The 25,102-nt window shown below is 31.3% G+C and overlaps 1 protein-coding gene across 2 annotated transcripts in view; it reads right to left on the bottom strand.

Annotated features, from left to right (window-relative positions):
• LOC132757059 (A disintegrin and metalloproteinase with thrombospondin motifs 16-like) overlaps positions 1 to 25,102 on the bottom strand; it is a 134,415-nt gene that overhangs the window by 71,808 nt on the left and 37,505 nt on the right. For both annotated transcript variants that reach the window (XM_060748245.1, XM_060748246.1), the window contains exon 2: positions 6,896 to 7,058. In XM_060748245.1, the coding sequence (XP_060604228.1) occupies positions 6,896 to 7,058 (163 nt within the window). The remainder of the gene's footprint in view (positions 1 to 6,895; positions 7,059 to 25,102) is intronic.

Below are 25,102 nucleotides of genomic sequence, written 5' to 3'. Positions count from 1 at the left end.
TTAAAAGGAGATTTGTTCGTCACTGTCCTTGAAAAAAAAATCCCATATACTTAATACTACTTGTTATCAAATAATGCAATTTTTTGCATAAAATTTCCTTAAAAAAATACGCAAGAAAGTAAACAGGCATTTTAATTTTTTAAACATAGTAAGTGTATTGAATGAATTGGATTAAGGTATTTATACCGCGATTTATCAATAGCCATTTTGGGAATTTAACCTGACATCAAGGGTTTTTACTAGATTTAAAAGACTTAGTTTCACTCGTATTTTTCACTAAGTAAATCTATTTGTTTACAATATCCTACATCAGAGCGGCTATAAGTAATGGTGTATACAGATGAATGGACGTTTACCCTAAATCTATATAAATCCAATTTTTATAAAAAAGCATTGCATGACGTATGTAGAACATGCTACGTATCTACCATTTATTACAAAGTTTACATTGACAAAAAGGACTTTTGTGCACTTTATAATACAAAGGTATAAGAAACTTAACTGTCATTTAAAATAGATCATCATTTTAATTAAGCCATCGAGCATCTACAGTCAACACGGCTTAGAATGATATTCAGCTGACCCCAGAAATTATAATCATTATTCTCTATATATTCCCCTATTTAGAACAGTCAAACCATCAACACATCTGATAATAATTCTGGTTTTCTGTAATTGTTTGGATTATAAACAATTTAATAGATTTATTGTTTAAGTAGGTGAATGAATAAACTGCGGTATTAAAATGAAAGTGTGTGTGGCAGACATGATTCGTTAATTGCAAACGCCTAACTTACAAGTAATTACTTAAGAAAAAAACAGTGAACTATTACCCTTCCAAGTCTTTTTTCTGACAATAAATTTCTCAAAAATTTATTTTTCTTGAACATTTAAACCCTTTTCCATACCAACTAAAACATTTGTTAAACGCATTACCTGACTGCAATTTCTTAATTTTTTGACTTGCAAAAAAACCCAAACCTTTAATACATGTAGTTTTTTTGTTATAGAAGAAAGAAAAAGGTAATGTAAAAAATTTTGATTATAATTTCTGTATAATAAACCAAATGAAAATGTTAGATATGACATTGACATTAATTGATTCGTCAAATTGCTAATTAACCTTCTATTTACAAGTACAATTAACTTAATTTGAAGGTAAAAAAAATCAGTAATTTATTTACCATTCCAGTGACATTATGCATTGTGACAATAAATCTATCAAAATGTAAAAAATTAAGTTAATCAAAATATATTCAAATCATGCAGAACCACAGTTAAGTTGACTTTATTTGTTTAAAGGCACATACCATATAAATTAACTTTTGCAATATTAGTTGACTTTATTTTTCAAATGACCATACCATACCTTTTGATTTAACTTTTAAAGGCCTTAACCATTCGGCTGACTTTATTTTTAAAGGCCCATACCATACCAGTTGACATTATTTCTAAAGGTCCATAGCTTATACTAGATGACCTTATTTTCAAACATTTAAGACCACCATTATCTCTTACTTTCACTACCAGTTGCCTGAAGTTAAAGGCCCATTACAATCTTATTTATGGGTAAGGTAACTTAATTTTTAAAGACCCAGACTATACCACCTGATTTCATTTCTCATATTACTTAACGCAGCTGACTTAACCAAACCATAAACCCCATACCAAATTGACATTATTTTTAAAGGCCCACCCGCAACCACTCATTTTTAAGAACGACCATACCATTTACATTTTTCTAATGTTACAACAGTTGCTTATTCAATATTTAAACCAAATAAATCTTTTTTCATAAGTTGATTTTTTAAAATTTGCAATAAAATTTAGCTAAAGTTATCAATAGACCCAGACACAGTGACCTTTTATAAAGCCCAAACATATCGTGACCCCAATTGATCCAGAACTGCAATATCCGCGCACTCTATCAGGACCATGCTGTTCTTATCAGTTCTCTTATTCATCATAGAGATCTAATCAGCGAACAGCATGAATCTATTCATCCATCAGGCTGGTCTATCAATCTGCGAAAACGACTATATGATTATCAGTATGAATCGACATATCTATCAATTATTATAATTTAAATTAGGATGCCCTTCAATTCAACACTGATTTAGAATACAATGTAAACACTGGTACTATCAGACTATCTACCCATCACTGCCATATTGCCATATGGGCAAATAGGAAAATAAAATAGTTTGTGTGTGTTTTTTTTTTATTTTAATTTTTTTTTTCTTTTTTCCCTTACCAATTAAGGTGTGTTTGGTCAATAGACTTTGTGTTTACAAATACAAAATCGTTAGGTATTATCAATGTATTTTTCTGTTAAAAAGTTTTTTGGTTTCTTTAAGACAAAACTGTAAAACACCATTTGTGACATCCACAATTGCCCTTTTCATTAGGAGATTGCTCTTAAACAATTTATCATTTCAAAAAGAGTTATAAAGTAAAAGTTTACTGATACTTTAAAATTGAAAATAATATAACTTCACTACTGAAAATACTATAGACATAAATTGAAATATGGTTTTCATGTCACACTCACCAAGAAGAGGGTTATATGGCGACATTCCAGCTTTACTGATGCAGGAAGACCTCGGGTTTTGTTTATTTGTTTGATTGGGTTTTACAGTGCACCGACACAGTAAAGGCCATATGGCGACGTTCCAGCTTTACTGGTGGAGGAAGAAGACCTCAGGTGCCCTTCTAGGCATTATTTCAGGCATGACTGATCACCTGAGTAGAACCACTGACATATTCCGTAAACCAAAACAAAAAAAGGAGCTGAATATTAATGGTATTGACCTTCACCGTAAGAAAACAGCTTCAAAGTCACTCAAAACTTAAGTAAAACACAACAATGAAATGATAGTGACCAGATGTGCATACAAAAAACAAAATAAAGTGTAGTCAACCACAATGGCATATCTGTCTGGGAACTGACACACCCGGCTAGCCCTGTAATAGAACTCTTGGCAATTCTGACATAAAACATGTTTTTTAGTCTCTTTTGTGGTTAAATCCAGGATCTCCAAGAATGTTCTAGATAAACATCTGCTGTCTTAGCATCATCATCACAACAATAGCAACAAAAGCACAAAAATTATTACAAACAAAAAGGCAGAATTGTTGAACTTCTATTATATAATCCACAGTCCACACTATAGATCAGTACTTCTTTTAAACAATGTAGATCAGTCTGAAATTGAAACATTTCCATTGGTCACTCAGATCCCCAACCAATCAATCAATTGCCTTCTTATGCCATCTTTTTGCAAGGGTGGGCCCCAAAACAACAATCATAATCCATGTGCGCATGTAAAGTTTCATTCAAAAGAAAAACTTATTAGTACATATTCAATTTTCACTTTTGTCATTTCATAAAAATATCACAAGATCATTTTTTGGTGTTTCATTAAAATACTGCTATGTATTTGTTTCAAATGGGGACAAATTCTTTGCCACCCAAAACATAAACTATCCATTTCACTGATTTGTACAGTATCAAAGTGTGACATTGTCACAGGGAGGGGTCAAATTGAACAGCTTCAAATAGCTTCAAGTGGACCCATTTTCTGTTATGGTCCTGCTTTTAAAGAGATTATAACAGTATAAATCTGTGTTAATACACTAAACACAAGATCGCCCTCAATCAGTGCTTTCAGCACTTTGATTTCAACCCCTTGGAACTTTTTCACTTAAGTGACTCATTGATTGAAGTCTAAATCAAACAAAAAACTTTAAATGTAATTAGAAAATTGCAAACTTTCTTCACTTTCCATGTGTCATTGATGATTTAATGCATGAACAAATAAATTTAAGTGAAAATAAACAATATGTAAATTTCACTTTTTTATAAACTTTTCAACAATTTAAAGTGCATAAATGCAATCATGAACATGTGTGACTCATTTTTCATAATTTGTGAAAAGAGGCAGTGAAACGTTGTCTTTAAACTTAATTAACAATAAAATCTTTTTTTTTGTTTTGTATCAGGGATGAATAATTTTTGTTGAATATATTTCAAATAGTACTGTATATCAATTTTAAAGTAAATTTATCAGCAGTTGTATAATAGTGGTTTAACATAAAAATTGATGTACGAATGTGGTATACATAATTATACAAACACAATAAGGAATTGTTTATCTAAACATTAAACAAATCTTTTTTTATATCAAACATAATTATATGTTTAAAAAAAATTATTATTAAACTGTGAAAAGAAATTATTATTCCATATTGAAAAGAAAAATGTCTGCAAGTAATTTTTCCAATTCATATTTTCAATGAAACAGAAGTCAGAAATTTTCAAACTTACTTTTAAAATGGTAATGTAGAGTGTAATTAAGGTGATTAACAAGATATAAAAACTGTAAAAATACAGTTTGAAATGTTTGTCACATGTCATAGAAGTTATGGGTTTATTTGTGACACCCTTACATTTTAGGCTTCGTACAAAACGTGCAAAAAAATTGTTTGAATAAGAATTCCATAACTGAGCTTGCACTCAATATCAAAACCACCGTATCATGTATTAAGAATCATTCTCAACGCATGCCTTGCATTGCGCATGCAAAAAAAAATTTAAAAAAAATTGCATAGTATTATAATTTGCTGACAGATGTATTTTTATATATAAATATGGCTTTTCACAAAAGCTAAGTATGGGCTCTAATTAGCTTAACATAAATCAAGAAAATCTGCACGGAATTCATCATTATTGTTTAAATGCATGCTTTATCTTCAAATGCTGTATACACCATGATTCGGCTGATATCACGTTGAAATAAACAGCAGTTAATGCGTCTGTCTTACTTTACTCCCACTGTGTCGTAAATTTCAAAAAATTAATTATTTTTTGCCAGTCATAATACACTATTGCAACGTAAACTCGAATACATATTTCATTTCAAAATATATTTCCATAAAAAAGAAATCATAATTTTTTCTCTCACTATATTGACCACAGGTGCGAAAAAAATATAAATGCGTTCAGTTGACACAAAGATGAAAATGCCATCGGGCCGTCGCGGACGGTGGGAACGGTGTATTTATTACTGAAGTTTGTAATTGAACACGCTGAAGATGGCCATTAGTAATAGGCTTCATAAAACATATTAACAGAATTCATAAATTAATTTAATGCGTCTTTTCACATTTGAAAACGAGATTAACTGCATCTTTACAATATTGATTTGTTACTATCGGATAGGGTATATTTCATTACAGACCCACTACGTCATTTTTTTATTCAATCTCGTACCACCTGCTGGTAATTTTTGTAACATTGAATATAATTGAAATGTAGTATTAAAAACATATCTCAATGTGCAAAACTCATGCTGTAATTACAAACCCTCGGCATGTCGGATAACAATATAAAGGAATGCATTGTTACGTCCCCCACTTAGTTTAATTTATAAATGAAAAGTTTAATCGGGGCTGCCTGGGTCTTTATAGAATTAGAAAAAAAACCACATTACAATTACTTATTTGTACATTGAAATTTTATTCCAAAGCCAATAATATTTTTTTTGTGTGCAATTAAAAAAAGCAAGAACAAACACGGATATATTATTAAATTGTTATAGCAGTAACCTGAAGTTACTAATGAGATAGGTATGACGTTTTTTGTAACAGTATCAAACAGTTTAAGTTTTTTTTTTCTTTAATAAATACCTTCCTTATACTGACTGTGCTAAATCTATTTCAGTTCGGAATTATTAAAATTTATATATAAGCGGACCCTGGGTTATAGACTTATCCGCTGCTTTAAAAATTGAAACTCTTCATTCTTCACCCTTACCCTGCTAGAATCTAAAGTGATTTTAGCCTTTGCCACCAGTAAGAACCAGTCACATTCATGCAGTCTAACTAGGTTCTAGACCTTCAAATTTTTCGATTTGATCCCCTATTTTCATCCCTTAAATGGTATAATAATTGACAGTTTCAAAAATGGGAACTAAAGGGTGAACTGAAGATATTTTATTATCAAAATATACTAATATTGAGAAGTACACTGTAGAGTCTTTAGAGACGACATTTGAGCTGCGCCATGACAAAACCAAAATAATGGGTTTTGCGACCAGCATGGATCCAGACCAGCCTGCGCATCCGCACAGTCTGATCAGGATCCATGCTGTTCGCTATCACTTTCTCTACTTGTTATAGGGTTTGTAAGCGAACAGCATGGATCCAGACCAGCCTGCGCATCCGCGCAGTCTGATCAGGATCCATGCTGGTAGCAAACGCACTATGTTGGTTTTGTCATGGCACGGCTCATTTAATGAATCAACACTGGTGTAAGACATTGGCAAGAAAGACATGAAACATTCAAAGAATTTACAAGTTTGCTTTTGAATAATTTTTTTTCATTTGGAACACCTTCAATGATAAATTTCTTTCAATTTTAATTTCACATGGTTTTATCAAACTACTTTAGTTTACCCATTACTATGGCAATAAAAAGATGATATTTTCAGTATTATTTCAGCTATAAAATGATGAAATCAATTTCATATTGCTTCAACATTTACCTTAAATATTTGTAATGAGTTGAACACAATTATTATTTTTACTCAATTGTAATGACAGCTGAACCAAAAATGTGTTAAAATGGGCGTAACAAAAAGGGGAAGCATAATTTTCTAACTTATGTCTGTATTCTTGGAACACTTTTTTTTGTATAATTAAATGAGAAAACATGGATCAAACCGATAATCCTAGCGTGTGCAACTTATCTCTAAACCAGTTACATGTATTGCATTGAAAATCTGTCAGTTTCAATAGCATTTTTTTCCATTAATAGCACACCCTTTTGGTATCATGATAAAGTTTGTTTACTACCATCCTACAATGAAATTGTGATAAACAAAAAATGACATACCTTCTGAAATACCAGCAGAATCTGAAGATTTTTCATGGTTTTCATCATTATTTTTGTGGTTGCTATGACTATGGTTGTTATGATGATGTCCTTGGTTGCTATGGTGATGACCCTGGTTGCTGTGGTGGTGATTTTGACCAGAAGCACTAGTGAGAGTGAAAACCTGCAAAGAAAGATCAATAAAAAAAAATTTAACAAAATGTAATAATCACATCTTTTCTTATCATAACCTTGACAACAGATGAGCATCGCCAGTTTTCTTTTCTTCTACATTTTGGAAAATTTAACCTATTAAAAAACTGTAATAGAACATAATCATTAGTAAAAAGTATAAAGTTTTTACAAAAAAAGTATAACCCTGATACAAATAATGACAATCACATGAATAAGGCTAGCAGTTTAACTATACTGCATACTGATAAATTTTATTAATTTTGATATTTTTACAATCTTTACCACACTAAATATCCAAAATGGACTTATCCATATGCAAAACCATTTAAAATTTTAGGGAATATTTTAAAGGATAAATAGCAAACTGAGCATGGATGTGCGGCCGATCTTGCTGTAGTTGTGCTGGTTTGGGTAGAGAACTTGTTGCCACTAAGGATTAAACTAACAAAATAACAATTTACTCTTCTGACCTCAAAGCAGGACAAGCCAAATTCACCAGATTGATGACATAAACAAATTTCTCCACTGTTTTAAACAATATATGCCAGTGCAGGCAATATCCAGGAGAAAAATGATGTAAATCTATTTAGAATACTAGAACACTTGTTAAATCATTGAAACACCCCTGTAACACACTGATATAAATATCAAATGGTGCCACTTCAGGTAATATCAGTCTGTATACTCTTACAACTAATTTATAACCCAACAAAAATATTCTGAGGGAAGCCATATTGTTTTTGATTAGCATTTATTTATATATGATTTCCTGAACATAGTTGAAATATTGGTGTATTTCATTCTTTTATCTAAATCTCCTGGGATTGTGTTAAAGATAAAGTATCACCATAAAAATATAAGACGGAGGAAAAACAATGCCATAACTATATATATTTGATGTAAGAAATGTTAACGCTGATTGAAATCTTTGTCAGAAATTCAAACTTTTTAACTCATAGACTGTTGATGGCAACTGAATTTACCCATGTGACCAGGGCAGACCATGTGACCAGTGCAGACCAACCTATGTGACCAGGGCAGCACAACCCATGTGACCAGGTCAGATCAACCCATGTGACCAGTGCAGACCAACCTATGTGACCAGGGCAGCACAACCCATGTGACCAGTGTCAGACCAACCCATGTGACCAGGGCAGATCAACCTATGTGACCAGTGCATACCAACCCATGTGACCAGGGCAGATCAACCTATGTGACCAGTGCATACCAACCCACATGACCAGGGCAGATCAACCTATGTGACCAGTGCAGATCAACCCATGTGACCAGGGCAGATCAACCTATGTGACCAGCGCATACCAACCCACGTGGCCAGGGCAGATCAACCTATGTGACCAGTGCAGATCAACCCATGTGACCAGGGCAGATCAACCTATGTGACCAGTGCATACCAACCCATGTGACCAGGGCATACCAACCCATGTGACCAGTGCATACCAACCCATGTGACCAGGGCAGATCAACCTATGTGACCAGTGCAGATCAAACAATGTGACCAACCCATGTGACCAGTGCAGACAAACCCATGTGACCAGGGCAGGCAACCCATGTGGCCAGGGCAGACCAACTCATGTGATGAGTGCAGACCAACCTATGTGACCAGGGCAGATCAACCTATGTGACCAGTGCAGACCACAGATCAGCCTGCACTTCCATGCCATTTGATCATGGTCTGTAAAACTATAATATTTGTGTTGAATATTTTTTTCCTTTATAGAATAATTATTTTTCATGAAAATCAGGTCATAAAATATATCATCGTAAAACTCTTACATTTTAAGATTTTTCAAATCAATATGTGAAGCTAACAACTGAATTATCTCCCTTCGTATGCACTTTCGTACTTAATGAATTGCAGCAATTATATTGTCTATAAAAATTTGTTTCAGTTGGTAAGCTCTACTTTCTATCACCTTAAATCATTTCAATATATGTTTCCGATGATTTCTGCACTGTTACCGCGATCAATCAATTTGCTTGTCACGGTTTAATCACTGACAAAGCAGTTAAAAGTTTAAAAGTAAACAATACATTTCAATCACAATACAATTTTTAGGTTTTAAAACATCCATTTAATGTCTGTCAAAATTGAAAACTAACTGTCATACCTATAAATCATGTGCTGAGAAATGACACAACAAACTCTAACAGTTCAAGGTCTTCAAATTTCAATATAGTTTCAAATAGACACAGAATAGATTTTAGAGAAGAAAAAAAAATGACAACACAACACAACAACAAATTTGAAACGATGATATAAATAATGTTTCACAGCATACAGTATGACAGCTGCACCGGGAACAAAGTATCGTTTCTGGGTGACCAGGGACGTACGTTTCGATACTTCATAAAATTTGCTCCGTCACAGGATGACATTGACTAAAGTCGTAACGGTGTCAACCAAGAACACATCCCGCTTGTGTTCAACGGAGAACGTCAGACGTTTTTATATGCAAAAGATGTAGACGAAACCGGAGCTTTATCAGCCTATTCATTTACCGAGAGACACTATGACAACATCAGTAATAACAAAATGAAATACTATCCGGATGAAAATAAATCATAAAATTGCATCATAAATGATGTACCCTTAATATGGCTTAAACTTGAAAACCATAAATGTTTGCGAATAAGATGTCCGTTAAATTAATACTTGTGTGATGATAATCCCACCAAGGGTGAATATTAAAGTGCAATTATTATACTGTCAATGCCAAATGCAGTAATGCCAGGTTTAAGTGGACGAGGAAGAAAGCAGCAGTGCACATTCAGGCACCTTTAATGGTCTTTAAATTGTTGACGGCTCAATTCTCGTACTTTGCTATGCACAAATGAATGCTTATTATTATCTTACATAATGACCATACAAGAAATTTCATTACGATTGTTCCTCGTATTGAAAGAAAAAGAGCAGAGTTGTCAAAATTAATTAGGCAATAAATCTGTAATTAACAATTGTTTTTTTATAAATTTCCATATAACCAAAGTTGATTTAAGTCTTAGCTACAGTCCAGAGCTAGCTAGGTTAACCTATACATCAATACAGTCTGTCCGGGCCCTTTATTGTTTCCTGACTGATAAAAATTTTGTACACCCCTTTAAATTTTTCTTAACCGGAATTTTTAAGTGTTACTTGGATTTATGAACATCCCTCAATATGTTATAAGAATGTCTGATCATTTTCAAACATGCTAACTCATTCATCATTCGTTGACTTTTACGATTAAAAGTTTTACAAAAATTAGTTATATCTGTAATTAATAACGTGATGGCAGTTGGGATGGCAGTTGGATTTCTGTTGTAAAGGATGCCATGGGAAAGGTCCACACTTTATACTGTACCATCATGCAAAGTTTCAAATTCAAACACGTTTATTTTAATATGAACTTAATACTAGTTTGCTCTCATGTTTCAAGATAATGAGAATTAAAAAGTAATTAAGAAATAACCCGTCCATCAAGTTGAAACTGGCAGTAGTAAAACTGTAATGTAGTAAAAATGGTCAACAGACGTTAAAACTGTTAATTTTGTCTGTCGTGAAAAATTGACGATTTAAAGTTGAAGAGACGTTAAAATTATTAATTTTGTCTGTCTGTCGTGAAAAATTGTAGATTAAAAGTTGATGAGATTATCAGAATTGAAATTTTAAATAATACTTAGCATATATTACATCACCATAGTGCTGGGTAATGGGTTAAGTCCTATTTAATTATTTAAGGAGTTAACCCGTTACTGCACTAAGGTAACGAATTATGTGTTCAGCAGATGGTAAATAGTTACGCAATGAAATACAATAAACAGACAATAAGAAGAATTATTGGCAGACGTAAAAATTGAACGATTGCAGACGTCAAATTTTAATACCATGAGAAAATATTAGCAGACACATATTTTACCAGCAGACAGAAAATTGAAAAAAAAAATGGACAGCAACTTAAGATGTGAAATGGTCAGCACGTACACTACATATTTTCCAAACTAATGACCAAGCAGTTGACCTTTAATATTGCCGTGTATATTATTTACTTTCAGTTTAAAAGGATAATACGGATTAGGAGAAATCCTTATATTGCCTCTAATTCAAATCCACTCCAAGCAAACAAATATTACTAATTTACCTTTCTAACTTCCTTTGAACATAGCTCGGTCAAACAAATTTGTATTGCATTATAGATTTAGGTATAAAATAGATTTCAAAGCTATATCTAGAGATGTTATATAACAATATTTGTACTGTTTCATTTATAGAAATTTACCCATGAGAAATTTTCAATTTATTTTACTATGGTAAGAAACTAAAAGCTCTTATGAATAAAAAGAAATATAATACAAAAAAGTGTTCTTTTTAATCTTTAAAATAAAAATTCAATGATTCCCCACCCCAGCCCATTGAATGGTAGAATGTGCAAATCCCTTACAATTGTCTGCTGGTGACAACTTAAAATTTACCCCTGCAACCAGTGCAGACCTTTGAAGGTCAGTCGCGGTCAACACTATTTGCTATTCAGTCAGTACTTGCTTCGAAATTTTCCCAAAAACTGAGGGTTTTGTCTAGAGTGAAAGATGGGCAAGTCAATTTATTGTATCAAGCATGGCAATGATAATAAAATCTCTTGCATTTGTACATAACTTATTAATATGACAATTAAGAACAGCAGGGGAAGTCTGTGCCAAACTGAACCTCTGTCATTGGTCAATCTCAAGTACCTGCTCAAGAAACAGTTCATCAGAATCTAGATATTTCCCATTCCCAAATCTTCTATCTTGTCTTTTTTTTAAAAAACAAACATTATGACTAGAACTCCGCTGTGCATCAAGAAATAGTACAAAAAGTGCAATTTTAATTACCCAACATGCAGAATGTAAAGTTCTTTAATGATATACAGGTGTCTTTAAGACCGCCCCCTGCAATTTGCATATCTTCCCCTATAATACATTACATAAGATAGCATCAATATGACAGGTGAAAAATATCTGTATGAGAATAAGTCTGTAAATATATATTATATAGGCCATTTAAGTCTTAATAGTAAATCTCGGGTTGTTAATGTAGGTTATAGTAAAATAGGCTGTAAAACGTTGCTCATTACTGCATGGACAGATTAACCTTTAAATCTGTCATAAAACTTTTATTTAAAGTATTCTGTACTTTCAAGATTTTACAAATATATGACATTTTGGGGTCCTATGAGACAGTTTTGTAAAAATAAACATGTTTCTTGGAAGCTATGAGATACTATAGTAAAAAGAACACACAGTTCGGAGAATACACAACACTGGGGTACTAAATTGAGACACTTTGTGTTACCAATGTGCAAATTCTCATTCTTTACCATTAAATAAATGATAAATAATTTGAACGTTGACTGCAAAACTGTTGTAAGTTCTTCTTTATTTCATATAAGTTTCTGCAGTTTTGCGGTTAACCCTCAATTTGAGTGTCAACGAGCATTACCCAAATTTCATCTCCAGCATAACTTCCTTAATTAAAGGCCGTACAGAGTATATGTGCACTCATCAGTAGCCCGGTTAGCATAATCATAGTGAATACCGAAATATAAAGAATCAAAATAATTTATTTTTATCTAATATCAAAAGAGAAATAGATTTACGTATTAAATGTGCAAATTGGTAAGTAATTTAAGAAAGGATTTTATAAAGTATTCAATCGATGGATTTATTATAAAATCAGTAAAACGACTTTGTTTCGTTATGTAAATTCATTTTTTTTATATTTATACATGCATCTGGAAAAATTCAGGTATTTGAGTGTCAACATGCATTACCCTAATTTACAAAGAGGCATGCCGGTTCTAATTTGCTTATTTTTGGCCTGGTTCAATTCAGGACGTAAGCGAGTCAAAAATTCTGACTCCAAGCCACATCAAGCCAAACAGTATACCTAATTAAACATTTAAAAGTTAAACAGAGAAACGACGGACATCCAATTAGCGATTTTAATTTATTCATCAAAGAAATGCACATAGCTGCATAATTATGTTAATTAGGATGTTTTGAAATTACTGCATGATTATTCTTATTGTTGATAGATAATCTCTCTAATAAATCAAATGTGGAAAGATGGACGTATTAAAACATACGTATAATTTCCTCGTTTAGACTTAATTAGAATCACGGAAAGAATAACCAAAGTGGTAAATTAGAATTTAAATATAGACATGACATGACATCAAAGACCTACTGCATTCATCAAATTGTATTCAAAAGTACTTTGTTAATCCTTTATACAGTGTGAAGTTTTCTGCCAGATATTTTTTAAGTTACTTAGATTTGCCTTTTGCTTAAACTATTGATCTGCCTCTAAATGGGTTGGAGCCGAAATGAATGCCGCAACATATTATATTGTGACCAAGAACAAAAGTCTGGTGAAGAATCCTTACCCCACTGGAACCGAAAGTGATCAGCCTTTTCTACCAGTATAGGAGTCAGGCCGGCCTGAAAGTGATTATGGCTGTGTAATCTTGACCAGGCTCTATACCTGATGGCAGCGGCAGCATGGTCATGTGGTTAAGGCGTTGAACTAGTAATCTAAGGATTGCTGACCACATTGGTTCAAACCCTGTCAGGTGCAAGCCATTGTTTCCTTGAGCATGAAACTTTACATTCATTGCAATATAGTACTGTTTGGTTCCAGCAACGGATTCTAGAGTGTTACAATAAGCTTATAGCTTCCAACACAATAATAGTGAACTAAAATAAATATAAACTATAATAGACTTTCTTAAATTTCTTATTTTGATATCCCTAAATTTGGAAATAAAAGAAGCTGGGCAAGGTTAAAGTATAACTCACCTGATATTCTAGGCCTGGGAATTTAATGACATTGTGACTGTGAAGAAGATATTCAGAATTTGAACTTTCAGGTGCAATTTAAAATAAGGCTCAGCTTATCAGGTGCATTTAACTGGAAAATGGACTATTAAACACTGTGATTTTTTTAGAAACAACCAAAAAAAAAAGATAAAAATGCTGTTCACATGCTGTTTTTTTTTATGTAAAATGATCAAATCAAACATTCAATTTCCTTACATCTGACTTAATAAATTGAACAAAGTAATAGAATGGAAAGATTCATTGTTTTCTTGCTGTGAAAATCACGTTCATTTATCAAGCTGTTATCATTTTTCAATTATAAGATTTAAAATTTTATGAATAAAAAAAAACACCTTACAGTTTACCTTCAGTTTGAATTCTTTACTAATTTTTTGTTGTTGAAAGTTTCAAGGGGAACAAAAAAAACTTTTCAACATTTAACGGAAGATCAAAGAGAAAAAACAACAACAACAAGACATGCTCTTCACAAAAGAAGGTGAATTCAGATAACTCTTCAATAACACTTGAATAATATCAAGTAACATTGTACCAAGTTTAATATGCCTGAATAATGAATATGTAATGTAAATTTATCAGTAAATTAGGTGTCACAACCTGTTAACAGCCCAATATTCTGACAACATGAGTAATTTCAATGCAATAAAAAGTACAAAAAGTGAGGGCACTGCCACGCCTTTAGAGACAAATATATCAAAGAATAGCTAACTTTTTAGCGTTTGACAATGAGCAAGTCTGAATAAATATCAATCATTATTCTCACTTATTAATCTTTTATTTGGACCAAAATATATCCAAAATGAAATTTTTTCGGGAAAACAATCTAAACAATTCTCTTTAAATTTGTTTGAAAATGAAAAATAAAGCATATTTCAAAAAACAATTTCAAAAACATTAATAGCTTTAGCTTTAGTTGTATAAAGATGCAAAAAAAGAAAGCAAAAGAAATTTCTTTGGGGCAAATTAATCAATTTTCCTATAATATAGTATTGTCAACTATTTGAAATCTGTTTCTGGGTGGGATAGATAACAAGGGTTGTCAAAATACAAAATGCAAATTTGTATACATTTTTATCATCATATCTGAACTTTTTATCCGATTGCTCTATCTGGTGTTTAAATTAGCCTGTACCATACATTAGCCTATACCATAACAGTAAACAAAACTTAATTTTACATTTTGAATAGTTACGTCTAAAATAACAGGGTCTAAAATAGTTTATTTACTATTGTTTTGTGTCACGTTGCACTCCAATATTACTGCATAAATAAAGCTTAATAATAATAATAATGTGCAAAAATGTATAAAGCATTGAAACTTTTGGATTGCTTTTTCTTTCATTTTGAAATAAATATAAAAAACACCAGAACATTTACTTTCTAATGAGAAAAATCTGGCATCCGTCAATTGACCTTGCCTTTCAACCAATTTGAGGGCTACAATCAAAGACGTAAAATTGTTCTTATTGTAATTCTTATGAGTGAATAAATTTGTAGACACAGACAGACAGACTGATAGACAGACGGACAGGCAGATTAATAAGCATTCAACCAAATTCTGCTGTTAACACAAAAATAACAACAGATTTAAGTGTTCAGCTGTCAATGTGTGACAAGGTCTAAAATAGTACATTATAAGATTTGCATTTACAAAAAGAGCTTTTAAAAGTCTAAAATCCTCACGATACATGCAATAGCTTTAAGGCAGCCTATAAATCAGCTCAATACGATTTTATATCAACTCGACGCACGCAGTACCCGAATATACCGAAATATACCGGCATGACAGAAATTCCCATGAATTTGTTAACTATTGAATGATTACATTAAAAACAAGATGTCTCTGAATGTAACATTGAAGGGAAAATAATGTCTTACAGTCCCTACGCATAAACCCCTTTCCAGCCTGTCTGAATCTCAGTAAGGGCTTAATCAGCTAGTAAACAACTAATTAACTGTAAATATCTCCCATTAACACGTCCCACTGAGTGTGAGAATCTTGTCATCAATTAAATTGGTCCTCTGTGTTCTTATCTAACGTTGAAGGATCAAATTTCTGAAGAATACACTCAACTTTTTATCGATGTTTTGTTCCTGGGTCTGCGGCCCAATGAAATTGTGAACTTTAAGCAATTTATTGAATATTTTAAATATAACATAATATCACTAATAAATTTAAGCTACTAAAATGAAATTTATATGTTGGGATATACCTTTATAAGTGAAAAATTTTCATTTCTTAATTAATAAACTTTCATAGATTTTTAAGTGTCACTGTTACTCAGTTTACTCATCCCCCCCCCCCGCCAAAAAAAAAACGCTGAAAAAACACAAAAAGCAAAAAAAAAAAAAAAGACATTGTAATTTTTTACTGTTAAAGTGCAAGACTCTTAACTAAGTGACCAGGTAAGTGATATTTTTTTATTATTAGCTCGACTACATAAAGTATATGTAGACCTATCCTACTCACCTCGGTTTTTTTAAGTTAGCGGCCAGCGTACATACTTTAAATTTTAATGCCTATAGATGTGCAGTAAATATTTTATCCCCTAACTTTTTTTTATTAGCTCATCTGAGGACAATGTCCGTGCGTCAAAAATTTATTTAAACAACTTTCTACTCCTAAACCACTTAGCCAAATTTGTTAAAACTTTTGCAGGAGTGTACCTTGCATATAAAGCTCTACCAAAGGTGTTCAAAGAATAAAATCCCATGCAGAACTTTGATTGCCATAGCAACCAAAAAAATTATAAACCTTTCTTTTAAAAAATCCAAAGAGCTAGAGCTTAGATATTTGGCATGAAACATCTTATACTGAGTGTCTATCAAGTTTATTCTGATCAAAGCCCTGGGATAAAAATTGGCTCGCCCCAAAGGGTCATTAATTTTCATTATACATCTGTATGTACACATGTATATCTTATCATCATACACATTATGCGATAAGGTGTTAAACTAAAAAAAAGTATTTACAGAACAATTTCCCTTTGAACATATAATTTTCCATAAAATAATGTTATTTTTTACTCTATGCTTCTTTTCATCATAAGGGATTGACCTAAATTTTCAAATATGTGTACCTTACCAACAACTACATTATATGTGACAATGTTGTTCACTTAAGCACCAATATTTTTCCAGAATATTTCCCCATGAACTCATTTTTTTCCTCAAAATAATTATGTTACTTTTTACTAACTTCTTTATTTCTTAAGGTATCTACTTCTAACTTAAAAATATATGTTCCTTATACATGTGTGACAATATTCATAGCTCTAGCATGAATATTTCCAGAATTATTTCCCCTTTGAACTTAGATGTTTATTATGCCCCTGAAGGGTGGCATATTAAAATCGAACCGTCCGTTCTGTCAGTCCGTCCGGCTTTATACATATAGACAGTGGTGGTCTTGTCCGTTCTGAAACTTCAGTATACATGAAAGGATTTTAATTTTATTCATATATGAAATAACCAAAAGATGTATAAGGTGTGTCGCAAACAAGACTCGGTTCCTACGACTAAGGTCAAGGTCATTGTTGGGGTTCAAACTTTGTCATTTTTTATGTATATATAATATAAAAAAAGTGGTGGTTTCTGTCCGCTCTGAAACTTCTGTATTTCTCTATATTATATGCATGAAAGGATTTTATTTTTTCTTTCATATATGAAATAACCATAGATGCATGGTGTGTTCGCGAACAAGGCTCGGTTTCTTACGACTAATGTCAAGGTCACTGTGGGGGTTCAAACTTTCAATTTTTTGATGTTAATATACAAATAGGCAGGAGATGGCCGTGTATGCTCTGAAACTAATATACATGAAAGGATAATATGTTTTATTTCACATATGAAATTATCATAAATGTATGATGTGTTGCCCTTAAGGTATTAGGACCCTAATGGGCACTATCAGGAACTAAAGAATTGACATCATAGGTCAGATGTATACCTTAAAGTATATCTTAAAGTACACCTGTATGCAAAATTTAAACAAAGTTTACCGTACGGAAATCAAGTTATGGCCACTTTTCTGAACTCAAGCTAGGATGTTATGAGGGCCCTTTTTTAGAAATTAGGAACCTTTAAATAATCTGCAATAACATTCTAATGAAAAATGTTTTCCCATGAATTTTTTGGTAAGAAAACAAATAGTACCATTCAGCTAATAATCCACATAAGCAAAATTATGGTTTCTACTTAAAATTTATGAAATCTGTATAAAAATGTTACCCTACCCCACCCATTTTTTACCACAATGTCTGACCATTCTTCTTCTACTTAGGTAGCCTAATTCAAAAAAATCTTAAAATTTACCCAAATGAGTGCCTGTTTTCAAAGTTTCCCTAAATTTTTAAAAAAGTATATTGGTTGATCTTGTAAACTATGAAATACTTTTACCGTCTAGTTTTGATTATATTACACTTTGAAAATATCAGGTACCATATTTATTATTAGATTTAGCATAAGTTAGCCAATAAATACCTATATAAATTAAAAATTCAAAATTAAACACTTTTTTTTCTTTCCATATGGGACATGAGAGATACATAAATAATGTTCAAAGAAAAAAAGAAAGAAAAAAAAAAGTTGACCCTTCTGGGGATTGAACCCATGGCCCTCATTTTCAATGTAGTTAACAGTAATTCTAGCCTATTTGAATACTCTTCAAAGCGGAGGTAATGCATTAGGGTGCTAATATAAATGATGGTGTTTGTTGTGTCCGCTCTGTAACTTCCATATACATGAAAGTTTCATTTTTTTTTTAAATATATAAAGTCACCATAGATGAACAATGTGTTGTGAACAAGACCAAGGTTTCTTTCTCTAACTTAAAGGTCACTCAGCTGGGGTTCAAACTTTGTCAATTTTTACCACCACACTTAACATGTTATAGGTGGTTCATAACTAGAATCCTTTAGGGGAATTTGTCACGTTCTGTTACAGCTATTCTTCTTTATATATTATTTTTATATATTTATATTTTGCTCTTACTTCTTTATTTATGAAAGAATTTACTTCTAACTTTAAACAATTACATGACAAGCTACATAACTCTAGCGTCAATATTTTCAGAATCATCATCCTTTTTTACTCAGAATTTTCCGCATTAAATTTGGACTTAAAAATATGTTTCTGAACACTTATATCAGGTGCGAATAGATTTATAATTCATGTATTATCTCCATTAAATTTTGAACATGGGATTTAGTGAAAATTCATATATTTCTGAGTATTATCTTTGTCCTGAGTCCTGGCTCCTCTGGCAGCTATTGTGACTTTTGGTGTCCAGTTATGGTTTTCCTAACAATAACTTAAAGGTCATCAAATTTTTAACTATTATCTGCTCTTTTTCAATTGGTAAAGTTAAAAGTGATTTAGTATTTTGTATGGAAGTCAAAATACTACTTTGGTTACATTTTTGCTACCTTTTTTACAATTTTTTTTTCACTTCAGAGCTACTTTTCAATCAAATTGAATGATAAGCATCAATAATGCTTTAAACCCATTATTTTTATTATTATTACTAAACATTATTTTGCTCCTTAAGAAAAAAATAAAAATAATATAAATGTCTGAGGCATGATATGCATTTACCATGAAAGTAATTATACATTAGTGCAAGTGTTGGGATAGTGTTAAAAGAAATTTTAGAAATAAAAAACCTATTCAATATTTTTGTTTCTAAAATTAATTTTTTACTATATCCCAACAAGGTATCCCTGTCATTGTGAGTTGTAAGTGATTAAAATTCTTTTTAATGTAATCCAGGCTTTTTAGTCTTTAACTTATTTCAAATTGAATGTATCTATGAAAATCTTAGTTTTCCTTATATCTAAAATGTTCTCTATATCCTCCAGCTAAAACTATACATTCTTGAAACATGATAGGATCATAAAACATTCTAGGGTGCTGCTATCAGTGATACTGTGACAAGCCATGTAATTATAATTAAATGCTCATCACTGGCCAGAGATATGAAATTTTGGGGGAAAACTGGAAATCTTGGGTTTATGCGTAGGACTGTTTATACAATCTGACATAAAACACCACTAGGTAATGGTGTTACATTGTTTCTCAAACAACAGAAAATATTTTTGGTATAAATGCTTGGCGTATAGGTTAATGCAACATGTCTTCTTTCTAATGTTTCTCATGTAGGAGAAATAGTTTTCCTTTGCACTAAAAATTTATAACATCGTTTTCATTCATTTGCATTAAAATTTTCACAAAAATTGTTTACTTTCATTTTGGCCGTCTGTAGAATTGTATTTATCAAGGTGCATACATACTGCAGTTTCAGTAAGTACATATATGCATATATCTAATAAAAACATTTAAATTTTTTCCACAATGGTAAAGTTAGAACATAATTTAAGTTACTACGACTGAAAAGGTCATATGGCGACTTTCCAACTTTACTGGCAAAGGAAGACACAAGTCACAGCACCTGAGTAGAACCAATGACGTTCCGTAAGCTAGCTGAATAGCTTCCTCACATGAAAGAAACCACAGTCTCTGGTTAAATTCAAAGCCCACAGTGGTGTGGGCCAAGAGGTTTGAAGCCAACCACCTCAATCCATTGGCCAGGGACGCCCAATTTGACCACACAAAACAGAACAATCAGAATGTACAAAAGAAAGTCATACAAAAAAAAAATTGTTTGCTCTGTAAATTATTATTATATTTAACTATTAAGAAGGGCTTTGTTGGTTTTATAAAAATTACATTTTTAAAACTGCAATTTCAATTATTTGAAAAACAACTTACAGCGAAAGTAGGGCAGCTATGAAATTTTAAAAAAGACTTAAATGCACTTAGAAATACATGTACAGTTTTACAAAATGATGGGTGTATTACTCAATATTGTCATATATTAACATATCATTTTAGGTTGAAGGATGAAAAAAAAGAATTTTCGATATATTTTTGGTCTTTAAAGAACTTTCTATTTGCCACAAGCCTTTAAACAGCAATACTTTGCCAACAACAAAAAAACAAAACTTTGTAAATCAACAGTATCATAATGATATCAGGAAAAAAAACTGACACGAGTGTGCAATGCAAGTTTGAATACTACACCAACGTTTTTCAAATTCCTAGGTTGTCCTTATTCAGTTACATTGAAGACACATGCAGAATGCATCGAGAGTGAAGTATTTATGTACACCAGTTGAATAAGTTTGCAATAAATTTCACTTCATTGCATATAAAGTACACATAATTTAACACTTTCGCCACTCTAAAGCTGTTTTTAAAGCTAAATCTTAGACAAATGAGTCTAATGCAAATATTAACAACTGGATTATGAAAAAATCCCGCAAAAATCCACGTTGATGTGCTAGTGTATGTTTTATAATGGCTTCAAAAACTTATGAAAGGTAAATGGATTAAACTAAGTAAGTGCCTGGGCTAAGCCCGTGTTTGAAGTATGGGCTGGAGGGCTCACAGTTTAAATAATTACAAATCATAGCAACCTATGAACTCGCACACGTATATTTTACTTTTAAGAAAAATACTGAATGCTAAATTGTTTGAGATTTAGGAGGTATTTAATTTTAGTTGAGCCAAAGAACAAAAAATAAAATCCATGCGAAAAAAAAAAAATTACTGGTATCTGATCACTGCACCATAGTTTATTTCAAAACTTAATAGCAGTACATATAACATCTTCAATCTTAAAGGCACATTATGCCTCAAAAATGAATATTTTTTTCCTTTAAAACATGAGTTTTATAAGGTTGAAATAATGATTTTATAGCATGTAAGATGCTCATCACATGAAGAAAGTAGTGCTAAATGTGAAATTATTTGTCATAAAAATAGCAAAATATTGACTTTAATACAAAATACTTTATCACTATTACTGTACTGATTGCCAGAAAACAACAGAAGCAAAAGATGGTGTATATAAGCATACATGTGAACTTTTTTCGATGATTAAGTGGGAGATTTTTCTTCAAAAGGAGGGAGATTTTAGAATTTGCAATAAGCAAAGAAGGAAATTCTGACATCAAAAAGGTGGAGATCTCTTTAATTTGTGAAAACACCCCTTATTCTAAGAAAAATCTTTGAAAATATGGCTGCAGAAAGAGGGAGTCTCCCACTTAAAGTGGGAGAGTTCACATGTATGATATAGGTAAATCATGCCAATGAGTAACTTTTTGGAAACATTAAAGGACATTAAAATTAAAAAAGCTTTTGAGGAATGAAAATTAAAGCATTTCAGAAGGATTATGGGCCTTTAATAAAATAAGTACAGTACTGCTTGAAAACAACTACTTCCTTTTATACTGTTTGATATACATCATTTATTGTTGGGATAACAGTAATTAAATATTATTAATATCTCATACAAATTTTAATATAATACATGTAAATTGCAAAATTTCAGCACAAAGGAAATATCAAAAACTCCTTGGTGCACTATATATCATTTTTGATCTATGAAAAATCAAATTTTTCTAAACAGACACAATGCAAGATATGTTGCCAAGACATAAGAATTAACATTAACTATCAAAGAATCAAGAACAACAATAATGCTTAAGATATTCTGGGGAAAAAATCTCAGGTATTGAAGCAGATCTTAAAGTATTATGCTCAAAGATATACAGAAAGCCAATAATCTTAATCATAACCATTTTCAAATTTTCAATTTCAAATCTCATAATTGAAACATCAAAAATCATTGACTGCTACTTAAAAGTAAAAGAAATTTTGAGGTTTATAAAATGTATAATATTGACACATTATGATATATTATTTAAACCTTGATGTAAATTTGTAGACCAATCTCAAACATAAATTTGATTAATCTGATTGGTCGAATTCTAAATGCATTTTTGAAATTTGTCCAATGGAAATGTTTCTTTTGTAGACTGGTTCCAAACCTATTATCTGTACATTATTGAAGAAATATAATACTCAAACCCCAAACTAGTAAAATTCTACACCAGTCCTTATAGAAAGCTTGAAATGAAATATTCACCAGTATCAGACTTGTCCATGATGTGGAGCATGGAGGCCTTGTTGAAATTAAAATTGTAAAAAAGGTGCAGTCTAATGTATATTTTTCATATCAATTTAAATCATTTACAACAATATTCATTTCAATATCTTTTTGTTTCAATAATTTCTTATTACTCATTACAAAAGGACTAACGTAATATTGCCGCAACTCAATTTGCGATCAAGAACAAGTTACCATTGTCCGCCACTAACCATCAGGCAAGCATCGCCTATAAACCATTTTGACGTAGTGCATCGCCTTTGCCTCGCACCTGTGTTTCAACCACAATGTCATATCAATTCATTATATTACATGATGATAATGTCCTAAAACTCTTGACTTGCATCATAAATACAAGTGTTTGATGAAATTTGAAGCGAAATCTTTAATGTAGAAAGGATCTTTGTATAAATTCTATACCCAGTATCAGAGCGCAAACGTATCAGAGCGCAAACCGTTACTAAAAATATCAAATAATGCATGTTATAGAATAGTAATTCTCCTTCATCTTGGGATACTTAACCTTGCACATCTATGAACATGACTTAATCTGTTTTTTGCACGATTTAAATTTAATTGGCTGTTAAATAATTACCTTGAGGGCGAGTGTAAAATCATTGTCATTTAGTGTACACATTTTTTTATCATCAAAAGACATTGTATTTCACATTAAAAACGTAAGATAAGCAGACGTAAGTTGACATGTGGTAGATTTAGTAGCCGAATACAGGTTCACCAATTGTAATTACGCTATAAAAAGTAACTACGATAGTGTTGAAGATACTTACAACAATGATATTGTATCACAGAGATGTCATTAAAAAATGACCACGCTATAACCGAGTTCATCCACGAACCGCTGTTTGATTGGCTAATGAATTTTTACGATATCAAAGTTCAAAGTTTTCTATCGTACATCATTCTAAAGCTGGTAATAAGAACTTTGTTTTTCTAAATTCTTCAAATATATTTTTCGGAAAAAAAATCTTTGTTAGCTCTTTATTGTGTTAAATACAAGAAATTCTTAAACTAATTTTTAAATTCAATGTTATCATGTAGCTCTTATATACAATTTAGTTTTTATGATGTTTTTTTTTAAGAAATGTGAAGCATGTTAGGGGAGAGTATTCTTTTTGCTAATTTTACGTGGATTGTAAAGTGTCGTCCGCAATTTGTAAATTAATTTCTGTGTTCACTTCACAATATTTTAATTTCAAAATCATATTCAAAATTTTTCATGAAAATCAGCAAGAATCTGGAGGCGTGCTTCTTTAATATTGAATATTTCACACTCTTGAGATATTAAATGGGCTTGTTTTTATATTTTTCAAACCCAGTGCACATGATAATAATCAAATACAAATTTTCAAGCACAATGTTTGCGCAGAAAAAAAAACAACATGGCTTAAAAAAAAATTTTGCACCTTAAGTTTATAAGAACTTTACAATTTTGGCAAAACAGATTACCTCATTTGATATTTCATTTAGCTGCTTTAATCTATTTGTATTATTTAAGACAACGTATATAAATTTTTTTTAATACATTTATTATTACTCTAAAGAGTGTTTTATGGAAGATTAATAAATTAAACACTTTAAAAAATTTTCATCATTTACTTTTAATGGTCATTTGTTCGGGAATTGAATTTGTTTATATTCTTTATTGTCATTATTTACATGAGAACTTTTATTAGGAAGTAAATAATAGACTTGTACTTGTTATAGAAGAGAAAAATTATTTTGCACTCAAATTATGACACTTAAGTATTGAAATTTACAATTAACACATTTAATGGTCATTTAAAAGCTTTGATTTTTGTATTTTTCTTTTATATAATCATTTAAATTGGGTATTTATACTTTTTTTTCATTTTCATTTTAGAATATGAATGAATTTATTACCATTTTTCCATTCTACTTCAATTTGATATACGGTCTTGGAGTTGTTAACACCTCTTTTCGACTATTCTTTCTCTTTGGGTTTTTTAGTTTTATTGCTTCAATTTACTCTTACATTAAATTTTGATAAACACTTAAATGATGTAAAAAAACCTAATTTATATATTTCTTAAGTGTGCATAAAACAAGTTTAGATAGAAGTTTCTCCTTTTTTTTTTACTTTTATTTGCTGTTTGATAATAGTAAAAAAA

Source organism: Ruditapes philippinarum, unplaced genomic scaffold, assembly GCF_026571515.1.
Source record: "Ruditapes philippinarum isolate M1 unplaced genomic scaffold, ASM2657151v2 ctg109_1_1_1_1, whole genome shotgun sequence".
NCBI classification, from domain to species: domain Eukaryota; kingdom Metazoa; phylum Mollusca; class Bivalvia; order Venerida; family Veneridae; genus Ruditapes; species Ruditapes philippinarum.
Note: the sequence above shows the minus strand (reverse complement) of the source record. Positions and strands in the feature narration are given on the sequence as shown.